Genomic DNA, 17,072 nt, shown 5'->3' on the forward strand with positions numbered 1-17,072 from the left:
AGCTTTAGATGAATGTGCGGTTCCTTACGCCCAGTAAATGTCTGGATAATTAAAATGCCCCATTATAATGACACTTTCCATCCTTGCCGCTAATCCAATTGTGATAGGAGGTCTGCCTCCCCCTCCTCCCTCTGGTTTGGGGGCCTATAGTATACACCCAGTATTACTTTACCCTTAGTCGTAGCTCTACCCTTTTGTAGCTCTACCCATAAGGATTCCACCTCCTCCCTTGCTCCATTAGTGATGTCATCTCTCACATTCACTTGTACATAATTTTTGATATACAAGCAGACCCCTCCCCCTTTTTTTACCCTCTCTATCCCCGTGATATAGGGAATACCCTTGACTGGTTGCCAACCAATCATGAGACCTGTTGAACCACGTCTTAGAAATTCCTACAAAATCTAAATCCTCCTTGTACACCAGTAGTTGTAGTTCTCCCATCTTTTCCGCCAGACTCCTGGCATTGGTGAACACGCCACATAGTATGCTTTCGTTATCAACTATCTACTTATTGGGTGTTCTGCGGTTGCAAATAGGACTTGTTATTGTACTTACCTAGGGTTTGGTGCGTTAGTCAACCTACCACTAATGCCCCAAATACTACCCTCTGGAATTTGTTTCACGCTGACTATCTCTACCTATGGACCCTCCCCCGTGACCTAGTTGAAGAGCCACTCTAACTTGTCGGCCATCTTCACTCCCAGCCTATCTGCACCTTCCCTATTTAGGTGAATTAAAATAATAAGTTGGTTAAGCATAGAATGATGTATGTAAGGGAGAGGATCTCCATCACCTACGGATACTAGAAAAAACTGAGTGGTGTAGGGTTGTAAGAACACACCCAGGGGGTGTGTCTAGCAAAGCTTTACCAGTGTCCACTCACCTGAAGGCAGCAACCTATAAACCAGGGTCTATGACTCTCCAGCTTGTGTCCTGTATAATGAAGATAAATCATTTTACACAATAACAGACATTCTATAAGCCCTATTACAGATGCAATCGGTATGCAGTAGCACAACCAGTCTGTCTGGTCTAATGTCAATGATCATTCTGCATGTCAGAAGCTTACTCAAGAGGAGTAAAGGGAGTGTAGAGCAAAGAAAAATAAATGCATTAGTGGCATCAAATTTAAAATATTTGCTGCATGGCGCTGGAGTCAGAGCTCAAGCTACAATAAGTGCTTGTACACACTGGGCCTCTATTAAGCCTGATGCCTGGATAATGGTCAGTGGGCATGAAGAATGCTCATATACATCCCTATTTGAAAGTCGTGCATATGAGACCTAAATCAGAATGCAGTGTCCTGTAGCAGGTTTATATTTCCAGACTAAACCTAACTAGTCTCAAAAAAATAATTCTCCTCACCTTCCTAACATTTATGCTGACTAAACTGTGTAGGAAAGACTTATTTTCAGCCCAATAAGGTCCAGTCATATGATCCTGTGTGCCCACCAGTGGCAACTGGAGAGAAGAGAGTCCTCAACAATGACTCCGGTTTAAGGCCTGGGGAGGCGTTGTAACCCATAGGCTCCTATGACCCATCCATTGTTGGCACTCCATCTTCCTCCTTGCAGTCGCTGCTGATTGACACAAGGGAGCTAGATAACATGATCGGAGCAGGCTAAACATAGGTAATTATATACATATTTCCTATGCAGGTTAGTGAGCATGTGTGTTAGGAGAGGGGAGGAAACATTTTTAAAACTAGTTAGATTTAGCCTAGAATTCGAATTTAACTTTCATGAAAAATATCTTACTGGCTGCTATAAATAGCTGCACTTTGCAATACCATGTAAAAATGCATTGTAATAAAAGATAGTAGTTGCTTTTTTGGTGTACAATATTTGTCAACGGTTTAGCAAATCCATATTTTCAGTAAAAAAAGAATTACAATAAAATGAATTTTAGTGCACAAAATCATAATTACCAATATTTATTTGGTACAAAACATGTGGTCATGTTGAGTAAATAGATACCAAATACATCAAGGAGAAATTATGGTACCCAAATTATCAACAGGCAATGCTTTTAAAGTTCATCAGTTTAGAGTTAACTCTAAATGAGGAATCTAAAAAAAAAAAACACATTTTCAATATGTGCTTACATATAGATGAACACCCCACCCACATGTTTGCATTCATAGATGTGTGCAGGGCAGCAGGGTACTTTTAAATATATTTTTTGTTATTTTTATTATATTAAGGGCCGGTTCACACTGCAGGCGCGGCGACCTCAGCGGCGACTTGCAGATGACTTCTGTATAGAAGTCAATGCAAGTCGCCCCCGAAGTCGCCCAGAAGTAGTACAGGAACCTTTTTTCTGAGTCGGAGCGACTCGAGTCGCTCCTCTCAGAACGGTTCCATTGTACAGAACGGGGGCGACTTGCGGGAGCGAGGCGAGGCGAGTCGTGTCGCCTCGCATCGCCCGCTGTGTGAACCGGCCCTAAGAATTTTAGACACATTTGCTTTTGTTTTGTTTTTTCCACTTAGCTTTATTGATATATTAAGGGAGCTTGAGTGATATCATTGGCAAATAGCAGGTAGTCCTTAGAGAAATCAGGTTTCTACAAGACCTCCAATGTCTTTCTTGTCCTCAGAGCACAGTACTTCATTAGATAGAAATGGATGCGCTTCGATATCCTCCAGCTTGCCATACCGACAGGTTATTTTGTGCGTCTCCAGGCTCCCAAAAGGTGAAGGAAAACCTGAGAATCCTGGGAAGAAGTGATCTGGCAGAGTTACCACCCTCACGTGTCCCAAAAAAGTAATCGGGCCGCTCTACTGCAGCAAAAAATAGTAAATAGCTCACAGCCTATTAGGGACCTGGGGCATATGAGACATCTGACCTGCATTTTTTTACATTATTTCCTCCTGTCAAAAGAATCAAAGTTCTTACCCTTTATTATCAATAGGATGTGAGCCCATTATTAAAGGAGCAATTGGCAGCTTATACATGGCAGAAGTGGATTCAATCGTAACAGAAACATTCAGTCCAAGAGATCGGGGTAGTGCTAAACAAGATAAAATAATAAATTACTAAATTATGCATAAACATGAGGAGGACATATAGCTGCCCCCATTTACGTATACAATACTGTGCAAAGACTTAAGACAGCAAAAAAACTGCAGTAAATCAAGAGTTCTTTAAAAAAAATACCTAGAAGTAAAATAACTAGAAAAAAAAATCAAATAAAATCAATATCGGATTTTAACCCTTTCACTGCCAGGCCCTGCACTCCACCTTTAAACTCAGGAGGCCAGACTATTACTGCACTTTTTTCCCCCTCTAGCTTTCTGTGCTAGTTCACACCAGACGCAGTTCTGTGCGCATTTTTTTCTGCACAAAATGCATGCATAGTGTTTTCCAATGGCTCCAGTTCACACCATGAAGTCAGTTTCCGGTCAGTTTCTGCACCAGAAACTGTCTGGAAACTGACTGTATGGTGTGAACTAGAGCCAGTGGAATACATGAAAAACACTGTGCATGCATTCTTAGTGCAGAAAAAAAGCACCCGGAACTGCATTTGGTGTGAACTGACACTCAGGGTCTGTTAAAAGACACAAAACTCCTCCCCCCCTTGCAACCTTGTAAAACAGACCTATAGAATAAATAGATGGTGCTACTGTTTTTGTAGGTCCTGTGATAGTTTAAATCAAAACAATATTTTCAATAACAATATATTAAAATGATTATTAGAGCTCACAAACACTAAATAACTTACAACATTCCTACTTAGGAGCCTTTTCACACTGCCGCGATTTAAAAGTCATGCGATTTTACCGTGATTTTGCTCCCGCAATTTTGATGCAATTTTAGGGAATGCCTGTGTAAACTTTTGGTCTATGGACCTCAACTCGTATGAAAGTCGCACTAAAGTAATACAGGGACTACTTAGAAGTCTGAGAGACTTGAAGGCGCATATATATGAATGGTTATCATTGGAAATCATGGGGAACGACTTGTCATGCGACTTTGTAGTTCCAAGTCGCAGGATGTCCCCTCCCACAGTCTGTAAGAATGGTCAAGCAGATGAACTGCCAATATGATTGTTCTTACGGTGCACAGAATCACCGGCAGAAAAAAATTATATCTGGAGGATGCCTGTGGAGATATCACCACTTAAATGTCCATGACGTCATACGATGTACTGCAAAGTGGTTACTTAGCAAGTCTCCTCAATAAACTGAAAAGACAGCACTAAGAACGCTTAGAAAATCAAATAAAATTATTGTCATTGTAAAAATATATACCGTATTTATCGGCCTATAACACGTGCCAGCATAAAACACACCCCAAGCTTAGGAGGGAATTTTAAGGAAAACAAATCTTACATTTAAATGCCCATGAATGCAGCTTTATCAGTGTCCATCTGCAGCCTTATCTAGTTCCATTTACAGCCTCATCGGTGTCATTGCAGCCATGTCCAGTGACATTGATGGCTTGTCAATGTCACTTCATGTTTAAATATGGCGCCACCAAGACACACAGAGCCAGTCCTGCATGCCCAGTCCCGCCCTATGATGGACATAAAGCAGGTCCAATGGTGGGACTGGGCCTGACTGTGAGCGGAGCCGATATACACATAGCCGAGTGTGCTAGGCTCGGCTTCACTCACAGTCCCGCTTGTATTATGTCCATCATAGGGCGGGACTGGGCGTGACTGTGATCGGAGCCGAGCCCACTCGGCTATGTGTTTATATTTGCGGTACTCACAATCAGCGGGGGATTAGCGTATAACACGCATCCACAATTTTCCTGACTTTAAGGGGAAAAAGTGCGTGTTATATGCCGATAAATACGGTACTTAACCTACTGGCCTTTGGGCAAAAGAAGCCAGGGTCGGCCTCTCGACGATCCAGGTGGACGTCACGGATCAGGCGCACAGCGGTGCAATCTGTCACTGACTGTGTCCACCTGATACAGCCAATGACTGATCACTGTACCGGCCCACTGCTAGTACCACATGACCACTGTAACCAACCACAGCAGATCAAATGACAGTTGTAAATAATGGATGGCTTCCTTTCAAACCATCCATTGTGTACAATTGTGTTAGATGTGATTGGTCACAGTGAAAACATGGTATAAACTGTGCCAACCACAACTGATCTGTGCCATTTGATCATCTGTGGCCAATCACAAAACAAACTGAATGAATCGAGTTAGTCAGGTTGCAAAAAGACAAGTCCATCTAGTTCAACCAAGGGGAAAAAAAATAAAAATTAAAAAAAACAATCCCATATACACAATCTGCTACCCACAGTTGATCCAGAGGAAGGCAAAAAGAAAACCCCCAGCAAAGAATGATCCAATTTGCAGGGAAAAATACTTTTTTCCCAGCAAGAAACCATTTATGTGGTCTTTTATTAAAAAAAATTAATTCAAACAACTGTAGTATCAGGCTGCAAACTAACAAAATTGAAAAAGTAAAGGAGATCTGAATACTTTATGAATGCACTGTATAAGGCATGGGTCAAAGCATAAGTATTACTAAGTCACTCAATACATGCAATACATGTACCCTCTAGAGAAGTGGTTCTCAATCCCCAGGCCACAGCCCAGTAGCAGGCCACAGGCTCCCTTGTATCCGTCATTGTTTCACACATACAGTAGCTCAATGGACTGTCTCCCTGCCACCAGCAGGCAGAGCTGAAGCTGCAAAAAGCCAGTAGCCTGGAAGTTACACGTGGTAGTAGTAAGACAAGGTTAAAGTGGTTGTAAACCCTCCTCCACAACTTTGTCCCATGTAAACCAGCATAAAAAACCCTTACGAACACTGCTTGTAGATATCTCCTTACTTGCTTTGTATTGTTGTAATCCTTGTTGTTTTGTAGAATGAAGTCACTGAGTATGCCCAGATCTTCCCTGACTTAAGGCACACTTTCTATGTCTTATCTATCTGTTATCAGGACTTCCTACACACAGCTCTGAACTCTGCTAATCACTCAGAGCTTCCTCCTACACACCATGTGACATGACATACAGTTTAAAGTGGTGGTAAACCCTTACAAACCACTTTGACCTACAGGTAAGCCTAGATTAAGGCTTACCTGTAGGTCCAAGCAATATCTCCTAAACCTATATGGTTTAGGAGATATTTGCCCGAAAACGGCCACCGCTGTCTACGGCGCATGCGCCGCAGACAGCGGCGTGCAGGCGCACTGAACGCGGCAGTTCCAAAAATGGAGCTGCCGCATTTGTCGACTCCCGTGCGCATGCGCGGGAGTGACGTCATCGCGGCTTCGCCGAATGACAGCGGCGGAGCTGCGAGACGCCACAAGCAAGATGGATGCGGCGGACTACAGGGGACAGCGTGACTTCGCTGGCTCCTGTGTCAGGTAAGTGACACATAATGGGCCTACTATGCGATGCATAGTAGTCCATTATGCTTTACCTTTGCAGGGAAAAAAAGAGGAAGTAAACTCATCAGGGTTTACTTCCTCTTTAAACTGCAGCCATTACTGCAGTCTTATCAGCTGAAGCTGATAAGTCTGACAAAGGCAAAGAGACATCAGCACAAGTTAATACTATGAAATAAACAAGTCAGCTATGAACAGAGAAGCAGGGTTGCCATAGAAACGTTGGATTGAGAAGGAGGCTTGGTTATTGTACAGGAAGTGCTCAATGTAAGGGCGGAAATACACTCCACTGTGGACTCAGAAAAAAATACTTAAGATGGCGCTGCCTAACCCCTGGAAACAAGACTTTTAAAGTTTCTTTAAATAGTAAGTAATATGCGATTTGGGCTGGATTGCAGTGGCTATTACTTCTTATAATGGACTAAATGAAAAGAAGCATCAGAGTGGGAGAGTTTACTTCCTCTTTAAAACATACCAATTTACTATGCACTGATACTAGAGATCGACTGATATATCGGCCAATATTTGCCCTTTTTTAAGAAAATCGGCTGATAATTATGCAAATTAGGCTGATATTTAACACTGACCGCACCATGCCTGTTCCTCCTCCCTTGCCCACAATCCATTAGCAGAGCAGGGCAGAACGCTGTGTGTGAAACTGATATATGTAACTGAATGCAGAGAGTCAAATGTCAAAATTCAGCGGTGATGTCGGGGGTGGGCGGGAGCCAGCAGCTATCAAACACCAGCCAATGGGATCTGGGCAGGCAGCAATGTGTATATGGCCCCGCCCCCTTTCTTAAGAAGCCCAATCATTGGCTTGTGTGTGATAGCTGCTTGTTCCCACCCACTCCCAACATCACCGCTGCATTTTGACAGCTGGTCTCTGCATTGAGTTACTTATGTGAGTTTCACACACAGTTAAACTATATATTGGCTCAGTGTGAAACCTGCCAGTGTCAACCAGTGCAACCTTCCAGTGCCAATCGGTGCCACCTGACAGTGCCAATACCCATCTGTGCCACTTGCTAGTGCCAATCAGTGCCACCTGCCAGTGTCAATCAGTGCCAACTGTACTAAGGACATCAAGTGTGTGGTAGAGTGACAGGAGCAAGCAGGGGGGAGTTGAGTGGGAGAGTTTATGAGATGAAGGGGAAAAAAATTGAAGTTTCTTACCGGTAACGTTTTTCCAAGAGTCTGTCAGGACAGCACACTTGATAGACCTCGGCTCCTCCCATCTCGGGAAACACTGCCTCCATCAGCTATTTAAGCCACTCCTTCCCTCCAGTCCGTCAGTTTTTCCACGAGAACCTCTGGCCAGTCTAGGGAGACACAACAACACATCATACCAACCTTCAAACTTCTGATACTCTCACGTCCTAGTGGCAAGATACTCATTGGGTAGGTACCGGTGCTGTCCTGAAAGACCCTTGGAAAAAACGTAACGAAAGTAACGTAGATTTTCCCTATTTCGTCTTTCAGGACAGCACACTTGAGAGGATAAGTGAGCACTTATACTAGGGTGGGACTACTGTTTGCAGGACTTTACGCCCAAAGGCCTGGTCCTGGGCAGACAATAAATCCAGTCTGTAGTGCTTAACAAAGGTCTTAAAACTTGACCACGTTGCTGCTCTGCAGATCTGTTTGGGTGTAGCACCAGCCCACTCTGCTTGCAATGTTGCAAAAGCCCTAGTGGAATGAGCCCTAATGCCTTTCCGGGACCTCCACCCCTTTTGCTATAACGGTCTGACTGATAGCCAACCTAAGCCACCTGGCTATAGTATGTTTTGAGACTTTGGACCCCTTCCTAGCCCCTGAAAAATAAACAAAAAAGGAATTGGATCTCTTCAACTGTTCCATAATCTCCAGGTATTTTAGTACACATCTCCTAACATCTAACCTGTGGAAGATGTGCTCCTGTTCCCTCACAGGATTTGAACAAAAAGTGGACAGACAGATTTCCTGGCTCCTAGGAAATTTTGAAGCTACCTTTGGCAAAAAGACTGGATCGGTTTTAAAAATAATCCGATCTGGAAAAACTTGAAGGAAAGGTGCCCTACTCGAGAGTGCTTCTAGCTCACTAACCCTACTTGCAGTAGTGACTGACACCAAAAAAAGTCTTGATGGTTAAAAATGTTACCAAACAAGACTCAATAAGCTCAAAAGGATCTCCTGTAGTGCCTGCAACACTAACGAGAGCTCCCATACAGGAAAAGGATGTGAGCTGACTGGTCTCTGCCTAGCTAAGGCTTTAAAGAACCTGGATATCCAAGGATACCCTGCGAGTTGTTCAAGGAACACGCTTAAAGCCAAAACTTGACTTTTAAGAGTACTAAGGGCCAGTCCCTTATGTGCCCCACTTTGTAGGAATTCCAGCACTGCTACTGGGCTGCAAACATTAAAGGAGCTCTCTGCGCACCAAGAATTGAACTTTTTCCAGACCTTCAAATAGATCTTGTGCTTCTCTTCCTTCCTACAATTTAGAAGTCGCTACCAAACTCTCTGAGAACCCTTTACTTCTCAGTATTTCTTCCTCAGTAGCCAGGCTGCCAGATTCCACCTCTCCACCTAAGGGCAGCAGATTGGGCCTTGATAGAGGAGGTCTTCCCTGACTGGTAGAATCCAAGGCGGTTCCACCACCAGCTCCTTTAGGACAAAAAACCATGGCCTCCTGGCCCAGCGTGGAGCTATCAAGATCAGGGTCATGTCCTCTGACTTGAATTTCCTCAGGACTGCGGGCAAAAGTACTGGCAGGGGGAAGGCATAGCACTTGTGAAAATGCTAGCTCTAAGAAAGAGCGTCCAGCCCAATTGCCCCGTCCCCCCAGTTCAAAGAGAAGAAGAGGGGAATTTTTGTGTTTTCCCTTGAAGCGAAAAGGTCCACACAAGGAACCTCCCACTTCTGGACAATCATCCTGTAGATGACTTGACTCAGGACCCAGTCGCTCTCCCTCAGCTTCCTCTGACTGAGGAAGTCTGCCATCTGGTTTAACTCCCCTTTTAGGTGTATTGCAGTTAGTGAGAGCACTGTGACTTCAGCCCATTTGAATATTATTTCCATCAGAGCTCAAAGGGAACTGCTTCTAGTGCCCCCATTGGTTGATGTAAGCAACTGCTGAGGAATTGTCTGAGCGGACCTGACGTGATGTCCCCGGAGCTCCTGCTGGAAGGCTCTGAGAGCCAGGGAAATGTGTTCCAGCTCTCTCCAGATTGAGAACCTCCCTGCGTACTCGACACTCCAGGATCCTGCACCAGACTTTCCCCCAGGTGTGCTCCCCAACCTGTGCTGATTGCGTCCATTGTGAAGATCTTGAGCAGTACCCATTCCAGACCCTTGGATAGATTTGCTGCCTTTCTCCACCACCAGAAGGACCTCTTCCCCCTTATTGGAATGAGAACCATTGAATCCAATGACCTTTGAGTGTGGTCCCAGATTTCAGAATGATCAACTGCAAATGGCGGAAGTGCAGTCCCGCCCACCTTACAGCTGGGAGGGCAGCAGTCAGTAATCCCAAAGCAGACATAGCTTTTCTTATGGAGATTTGTTGATTGCTTTGTAAAACAGACAAGGCTTTGTTTACTTTCAGAATTTTTTCTTCTGGAAGAAAAACTCCCTGCTGGGTTGAGTCCAGAATGTAACCTAGGAAGGTAACCCTCTGGGGAAAAATACAAAATTGAATTTCTCCAAATTTAAGACCCATCCCAGATGCTCCAACACACTCACACCTGCAAATCCTGAACCAACTTTTCAGCCGAAGGAGCAAATCACTGAGATTCCCTGAAGTTGGAGAAAGGCAGGGGTCTCCCCCATAACCTTGGTGAATATCCGGGGAGAAGAGGATAGCCCAAAGGGGAGGAACCGAAAATTAAGATGTATAGCTTCCTCTTCCGAACTTACTGCCAGTCTGAGGAACCTCTGACTGTCTTCTGAAATCGGAATGTGCATATAGGTGTCCCTTAGACAATGACCTCCCCGCGCTATGGGTACCATGTTGCAATTCGGAGGAAGCAGTGTTCTCACAGAAAAGATGGAATCCATCCGAAATCTTTTGTAAGTGATTGATCGATTCAGAGGCTTCAGGTTCAGGATGAGCCTCAACTTCCCCAAGGGCTTCCGAACAACAAAGAATAGAACCCTCTGCATATCTCCCCAGTTGGGACCCGTGACACTACATCCTGTGAGGCCAGTAATGCCGCTGACTTTTCCGCACACATTGGTAGGTCTGTAACTAGCATTCTGTGTGGGGGGGGAGCTTGAGAACTCTAGTCTGTATCCCCTCCTTACGATCCCTAGTATGAACAGATTGGAGGTTAATCTGTCATTGGGACATTCGGGGCTGTTCAGGAGGGTGAAAAATTGCACCCCCACGCCCTCTGCCCTTGTTGGTCCAAACTTTTTTCTGAGACTCTACCCTTGGAAAGTTACATTTCTTTTGCGGACGAGTTTTCTTTTTAGACTGTTCCCTCAACTTTTTTTTTTTTTTTAATGGAAAGGCCTTCTTTTTATTGGCTGTTCGATCCAGGACAGCCTCCAAGTCCGGACCGAACAGTAAATCCCCTGTGAAAGGGACTCCCCTTGCCAGGGTTTTAGCAAAATAGATCTTCTGGCTGAATTGGCCCAAGCAGAAAAACTAGCAGACATGTGGACCGACGCAGATGCATCCGCAATGTATGCAACCCCTTTTAAAAGCATTGGAAAAGAGGTAAGAATCATCTCCTTTGCGGTCACAGGCTCAATATATGCTTTTATATGTGTTAGCCAGTGCTCCATGTTACGCGCCACCACTGCGACAGCCATGGCAGGCTTAAGATTGCCTAGAGAGGAATCCCCAAGTCTTCTTGAGGAGGGAATCCATCCTCTTGTCAATGGGATCTGCTAGGACCCCCACAGCAATCCTCAAACACAGCAATGCTTGCTCAGGGTAAATACAGCCAACACTGCCAGGACACTGACAGCCAATCCCCAAGCATCCTGATATCACTGACAGGTCACAGAGAACTCGGAGGTGCAGTACCATGAACTACACAATTGGGCAAAATAAGATATATAACTTAGATGAGATGCTGTCTGTTCAAGTTAATCATAATTCATTTGAGAACAGTGGAAGTAAGCTCCAAAATAGTCTTCCAATGTCCATGGCACCTTCAAGGGAAGCGAAGGGCACAATCCAGCACCGTCCACTTTCCCTGTCACCTTCTCAGCCTCGGAACTATGAGCTGCAGTGCCCGGGAAGTGATGTTGTCACACCAGTTGTGGAGATAATGTTTAGGCTAGGTTCACACATGTCCACTGCGAATTTCCAAAGCATCTGTTCAGCTGCGATTTAGATGCGGCTCAGATGCAAATTTTAAGAGCTGACAACCATCGGCGTCTTTAACATTAGCTGGTTGTTCAGGAGCAGACAGTGAAACCAGTGGACATGTCCTTACCAACAGATGACAGCTGGATGTGAGAAAAACCAATGCCAACAATAAAAAAATAAATGGTGTGGGGGTCCCACCCAATCCATACATGGCTCTTTCGGGTCTGGTACAGATTGGCACCATTACCCCAGCATGCACCAGTCAGTGACATTACAAGGGGGCATTGTCATCCAATGACATCACCAGATGACCCACCCCTAAGCAATTTAAGAACTCAGACAGCGGAGTGGCAGACGGTGGGAGCCAGTGACAAATGCGGAGCTTTTTTTTGGGGGTCAGCTCTGTTTTTCCATCAATGACATCTATATATATATATATATGAATGAGTGAATGGTGAATGAGTATACTGGGGGTTCCAGATTCCGGTAAGCCCCCTGCCCATAGACACCCACAACCACCACCCACAGTTGTGGGGAAGAGGCCCTTGTCCCCTTCAACATGGGAACAAGGTGCTTTGGGGTGCTCCCCCATGTTGAGGGCATGTGGTCTAAAATGATTTAGAATATGGTTCCTGAACCATGCTGCATGCTCCAATAATGGCCTTAAGATTGGGGGATGCATCACACCATTTTTATTTTATTTGGTGTGGGGTTCCCTTTAAAATCCGTACAAGACCCAAAAGGGCCTGGTATGAATTGGGGGGGATCCCCACGCTGTCTTTTTTAACTGATTGAATTTGTGTTCAACACTAATGTGATGTGTGATTCAGCTGTGTTCCCATAGAAGGCAATGAGCCTGGAATTTGCATCTGAATCGCACCGCAGTGCTCAGGAAATCCACAGGTCTCTTTTTCAATTCACATTGAATTTGCACTGCCGCTGCACCACATGTGAGCGGGCTCCATAGAAAGAGCGATTTTGTTCACGTCATGCAAATCAGATGCGGTTAAAAATGCACCCAATTTGCATATATGTTAACGGAGTGTTTTTTGATCATGTATTTGTGGTTTCTGGTGGAGAAATTGCCTATAACACATGTGCTGTCCTTAAAGACAATTTGGGAAATGCCTATGTTCCATAAAATTTCTGTTTGGGAGAGAGCTTGCTGAAGCTGCATGATCATCATGTCTTGCAGCTACAGTATGTTCACGTTGACCAGTGTGATATTTAAAGATTAAATTAAAACATCTAAAATAGTGTAATCTTTTTAAGCATGGTAGTCCCTTATGCCAGTTTTATTCTCCCCAATACAGCTGTTTTTTGTTAGATTGGAACAATCAACCCATTATATAATTGAACATTAGTGAAGGTTGATATATTTTCTTGATAAAACATGGACCTATGTTCCCAACAAAAAACTCAGTAAAAGCGGTCTATTTTAGTTTAACCACTGACCAGCAGTTTTAAGGGATAAGTTCACCTTTGGTAACATGTTACACCCGTATTTAGCGCGCAACATGTAACATGTTACCAAAGAGCACCTGCCTGTACCCCTCTGATTTTCCGCTGCAACAGCGGATGGGGGATCTTCTGCCTGCATCCACTGCCACAATAAAAAAAAAAAAAAGCATAGCCGTGTGGGGATCCGCCCACATCATTCATTCACCGCAATCTGTGAATGAATTACAACTACTGTCTGCCACCATGGCAGACGGTTCTCAATGAACTGCAAGGGAGCTGGTGAGTGCTCTCATAGTTAATTGATTTTCCTGCCTGTGCAGGATGTACGTGCAGACAGCTTTACTGATAGTCTGCAAAAGCTTGACATCGCATCTGGGATCTGCTTATCGCAGGTGCAATGCTCTGCAGGCTCAAGAAAAATAAAATTATCTCAATTGGTTTCAAAAAAATTAAAGGAAAGCTGCTAGAATGGCCCAGCAAATGACATGACATGAATCCAATTGAAAATCTATGGAAAGATCAGAGTTCATAGAAAAGGCCCAGGGAACTTTCAAGATTGGAAAACGGTTTGTGTGGAAGAATGGGCCAAAATAAATTAAAGACTAGTTTCTCGATAAAGGAGGCGTATTGAAGCTGTTATTAGAATTTTATAAAGGATTTTGTATGAAGTATTAAATACATTTCAGTTAGCGTGCTCAACTGTGTCATTCTATTTTATTACACATAACTTAATTTCTGAACATATTTGTTTTGGTTTCTTTGTATGAATGGGTTATTACCGACATGTGGTGAACATTTCATGTCAATAGCACCTTCAGAAATACATTTACCTGGAAAAAATTTGATTTTTGTACTCACCATAAAATCCTTTTCTGTGAAGTTAATTGACAGACACAGCTCCTTTAATTCTCAACCTTAGGGTTATCACGCCACCTTCAAGAGAGGACTAGGCAGAACATGTAACACATGTAAAAACAGCACGACTGCACAGCACAACCTAGGGGGCGGTCCCTCTGGTCATAACCCCCCACCCTGCTTCCTGCAGCTCAGTTTGTCAACAAGCAGTACAAACATAAATAGGAGGGGTGAGTGATGTGTCCGTCAATGAATTTGTACATCAGAAGATGCGTTTACAACAAACTTTTAACTTAAAGAAAGTGTAATAGCAACCTTACACAGCCACCTGCAAAACCTTGTGGCCAAAGCAAGCGTCCGAAGATGCGCTTACGTCAACTTTGTAGAATTAGTAGAAGCTCGAGAATATTGATCGGTAGTTGGGATTCTTCCCGCGACCAAAGACCCTGGGCCAACTGTACTCCCAGCACACACCCCCCAACCGTTCGGGCTGGCGTTCGGTGTGATCACTGTCCAATGGAGAGGAAGGAACGATCTCCCAGACCGAAGGGCCGGAGACCTCAGCCACCAGATTACAGAATCCCTGACTAACTGGCTCACCTGAATTTGACAATCCAGGGATAATGGAGATTTGTTACATTTTGACAAAATCTCCTTCTGCAAGACTCGAGTGTGAAATTTAGCGTACGGTACCGCCTCGAAAGTGGCTACCATGAGGCCCAGAACGCTCCAGCAGAAGAGCGGCAACAACCACCGGCGGTTCATCAACTTCACCGCAGCTTGAAGAGTCTGCAGCTTGTCTGAAGGGAAAAAACTCTCGCTTCTGAGGAGTCCAACAGCAAGCCCAGGCACTCCAGGTGATGAGTCTGAACTAACACCGACTTCTTTAGGTTCAACACCCAACCAAACTCCCGTAGAGTCTGCATGGTGATCGTTACAGCCTCCCTCAATTATGAGGCAGAAGCTGCTCTCAGAAGGAGGTCTAGGTAACCCACGATTGCAATCCCACGTTGCCTTAACAGTGCCAGAATAGGGCCAAACACTTTGGTAAAGACTCGGGGTGCTGACGCCAGGCCAAAAGGGAGAGCCACAAAATGGTAGTGCTCTTACCCGACTGCAAATCGCCGATAAGTCTGAGGCATATGGGTACATGTAAGTTGGCGTCCTGGATATCCAGGGACGCCAGGAAGTCACCCTGATGGAGTGCAGCGACTACGGAGCGAACCGATTCCATCCTGAACCTTTGCACTTTCACAAAGCTGACAAGGGCCTTCAAGTCCAGGATTGGACATACTCCTTCCTTTTTGGGGACTACAAACAGATTGGAGTAGAATAACTGAAACCTTTCCAGCGTCAGTACAGGTACTATCACCCCGCACAGTTGCAGGTCCTGTACTGCCCTGAACAGGGCTTCTCAACGAGCTGGAAGCAGAGGTAGGTTGGAGGGAAAAAAATCTGTTTGGTGGACAAGAAAGAAACTCTATCTTGTATCCTGATGACGCCAGTGCGCAGACCCACTGGTCGGACAGTAGAGAGGTCCACCGAGCTGTAAACCCCTGGAAGGCAACCCCCAACTCGAGAGTTGGGCAGGGGCAAACCTTCATGCAGTAACATTTTTGTTCGCAGACTTGTTTGGCTTGCAAAACCAGGAACGATTTTGTCCTTCAGCAGGCACCTTGTCGGACTGGGAATGCTTACCTGCTGACCTCGGCGGGTGAAAATGCCATTTCTGAGTGGAAAAAGAGGGCCCTTGCCTACGGCATGGCTCCTTAACCGTCCTGGACTGTGGGAGCAACGTGCTCTTCCCACCGGCAACATTTTTAATAATGTCATCTAGCAAAGCTCCAAAAAGCCTCTCACCTTGAAAGAGCAAATCTGCCAGTGCTTTTTTTTTTTTTTTATAGTTGCCTGGTTCGCAGACCAGCATTTCAGCCAAATCAGGCATCGTAGCACCACTGCTGATACTGTTGCTCTAGAGAGCAGGGGGACCGTATCAGACCTACTTAAAGTCATGCACCAACTAGTCTACCAGCTCTATGTAGACCGGGGGGAGACTTTTGCTTCTCCAATTCACAGTGCAACAACTTTGCCCATTCAGTAAGTATCTGCTGACCCCACTACCGTAAACATGGACCGGGCCATCCTGTTGGCAGGGTCCTTGAAGGCAGGAGTCCCTTCTACCGGAATCGTGGTTACGTTATTTAACCTGGATGCCGGGGGGGGGTAAACAACCAGAGGAGACGTCCATTTTTTCAGGAGGCTCTCCTCAAAGGGTTAACACACTGACATTATTCTTGTGGACTTTCCCATTCCTTGTAGACTAACTTATCAAAATAAGTCACATAATGAAACACCTTAGGCGTGCGGGCAGGTTTGCGGGGGCCCAAAAGGGACCGCTACCTCAGGAAAGGTTCCTGCTGCATCCTGTATTTTTAGGGTATCCCCTCAACGCAGTGATAAGTGCTCCCAGCAGGGGGAGGAGGGAATGAGGGATAGGGAGAAAGGAAATGGAGAGTGAGAGACCCCCTAGGTGACCTCCCAGGGAATTCCCAGCTGCTCAATCCTGCCGAGGCAGGGAGAGCTGTACTTACCCCTCCCGTCAGGATTGCTGGACGCATTGCACCACAGACCCATTACCCGAGCAGTACAGGGTGGCTGCTGGCCACGGCACACTGTGACACGGACAGCTATAACCCAGTCATATGTGCACCCTGGAGCATATAGCTCACCGGCCACCCCTGGGGCAGAAGGGGCATGTCGTGGCTGACCCAGCACGTAGCTAGGGTCTGCTCGCGCTCGATGGCCAGGCTGGGGAGACTACAAAGATCTATATTATCCAGCCTGTCACCCAGGCGGCTGTTGATTGTAGATCACAGGATCAAAAAAAATTGTATAAAAAATAAAGAAAATCCCAGGACCAATGGTTCCCTCAGGGAGCCAGGTCCTTCTCCTACACTAGGCAGAAAAAACTGAGCTGCAGGAAGCAGGGTTAAGGCCAGAGGGACCACCCCCTGGGTGGTGCTGTGCCGTCTTGCTGTTTTTACATGTGTTACATGTTCTGGCTAGTCCTCTCCTGAAGGTGGCGCGATAAC

At 45.2% G+C, this 17,072-nt stretch overlaps 1 protein-coding gene across 1 annotated transcript in view; it reads right to left on the minus strand.

Annotated features, from left to right (window-relative positions):
- MED1 (mediator complex subunit 1) overlaps nt 1-17,072 on the minus strand; it is a 552,713-nt gene that overhangs the window by 336,498 nt on the left and 199,143 nt on the right. The window contains exon 11 of the mRNA XM_077459477.1: nt 2,899-3,013. Within this exon, the coding sequence (XP_077315603.1) occupies nt 2,899-3,013 (115 nt within the window). The remainder of the gene's footprint in view (nt 1-2,898; nt 3,014-17,072) is intronic.

The sequence above is a fragment of the Lithobates pipiens genome, unplaced genomic scaffold (assembly GCF_037356315.1).
Source record: "Lithobates pipiens isolate NorthernLeopardFrog02 unplaced genomic scaffold, aLitPip1_a1.2 Scaffold_28, whole genome shotgun sequence".
NCBI classification, from domain to species: domain Eukaryota; kingdom Metazoa; phylum Chordata; class Amphibia; order Anura; family Ranidae; genus Lithobates; species Lithobates pipiens.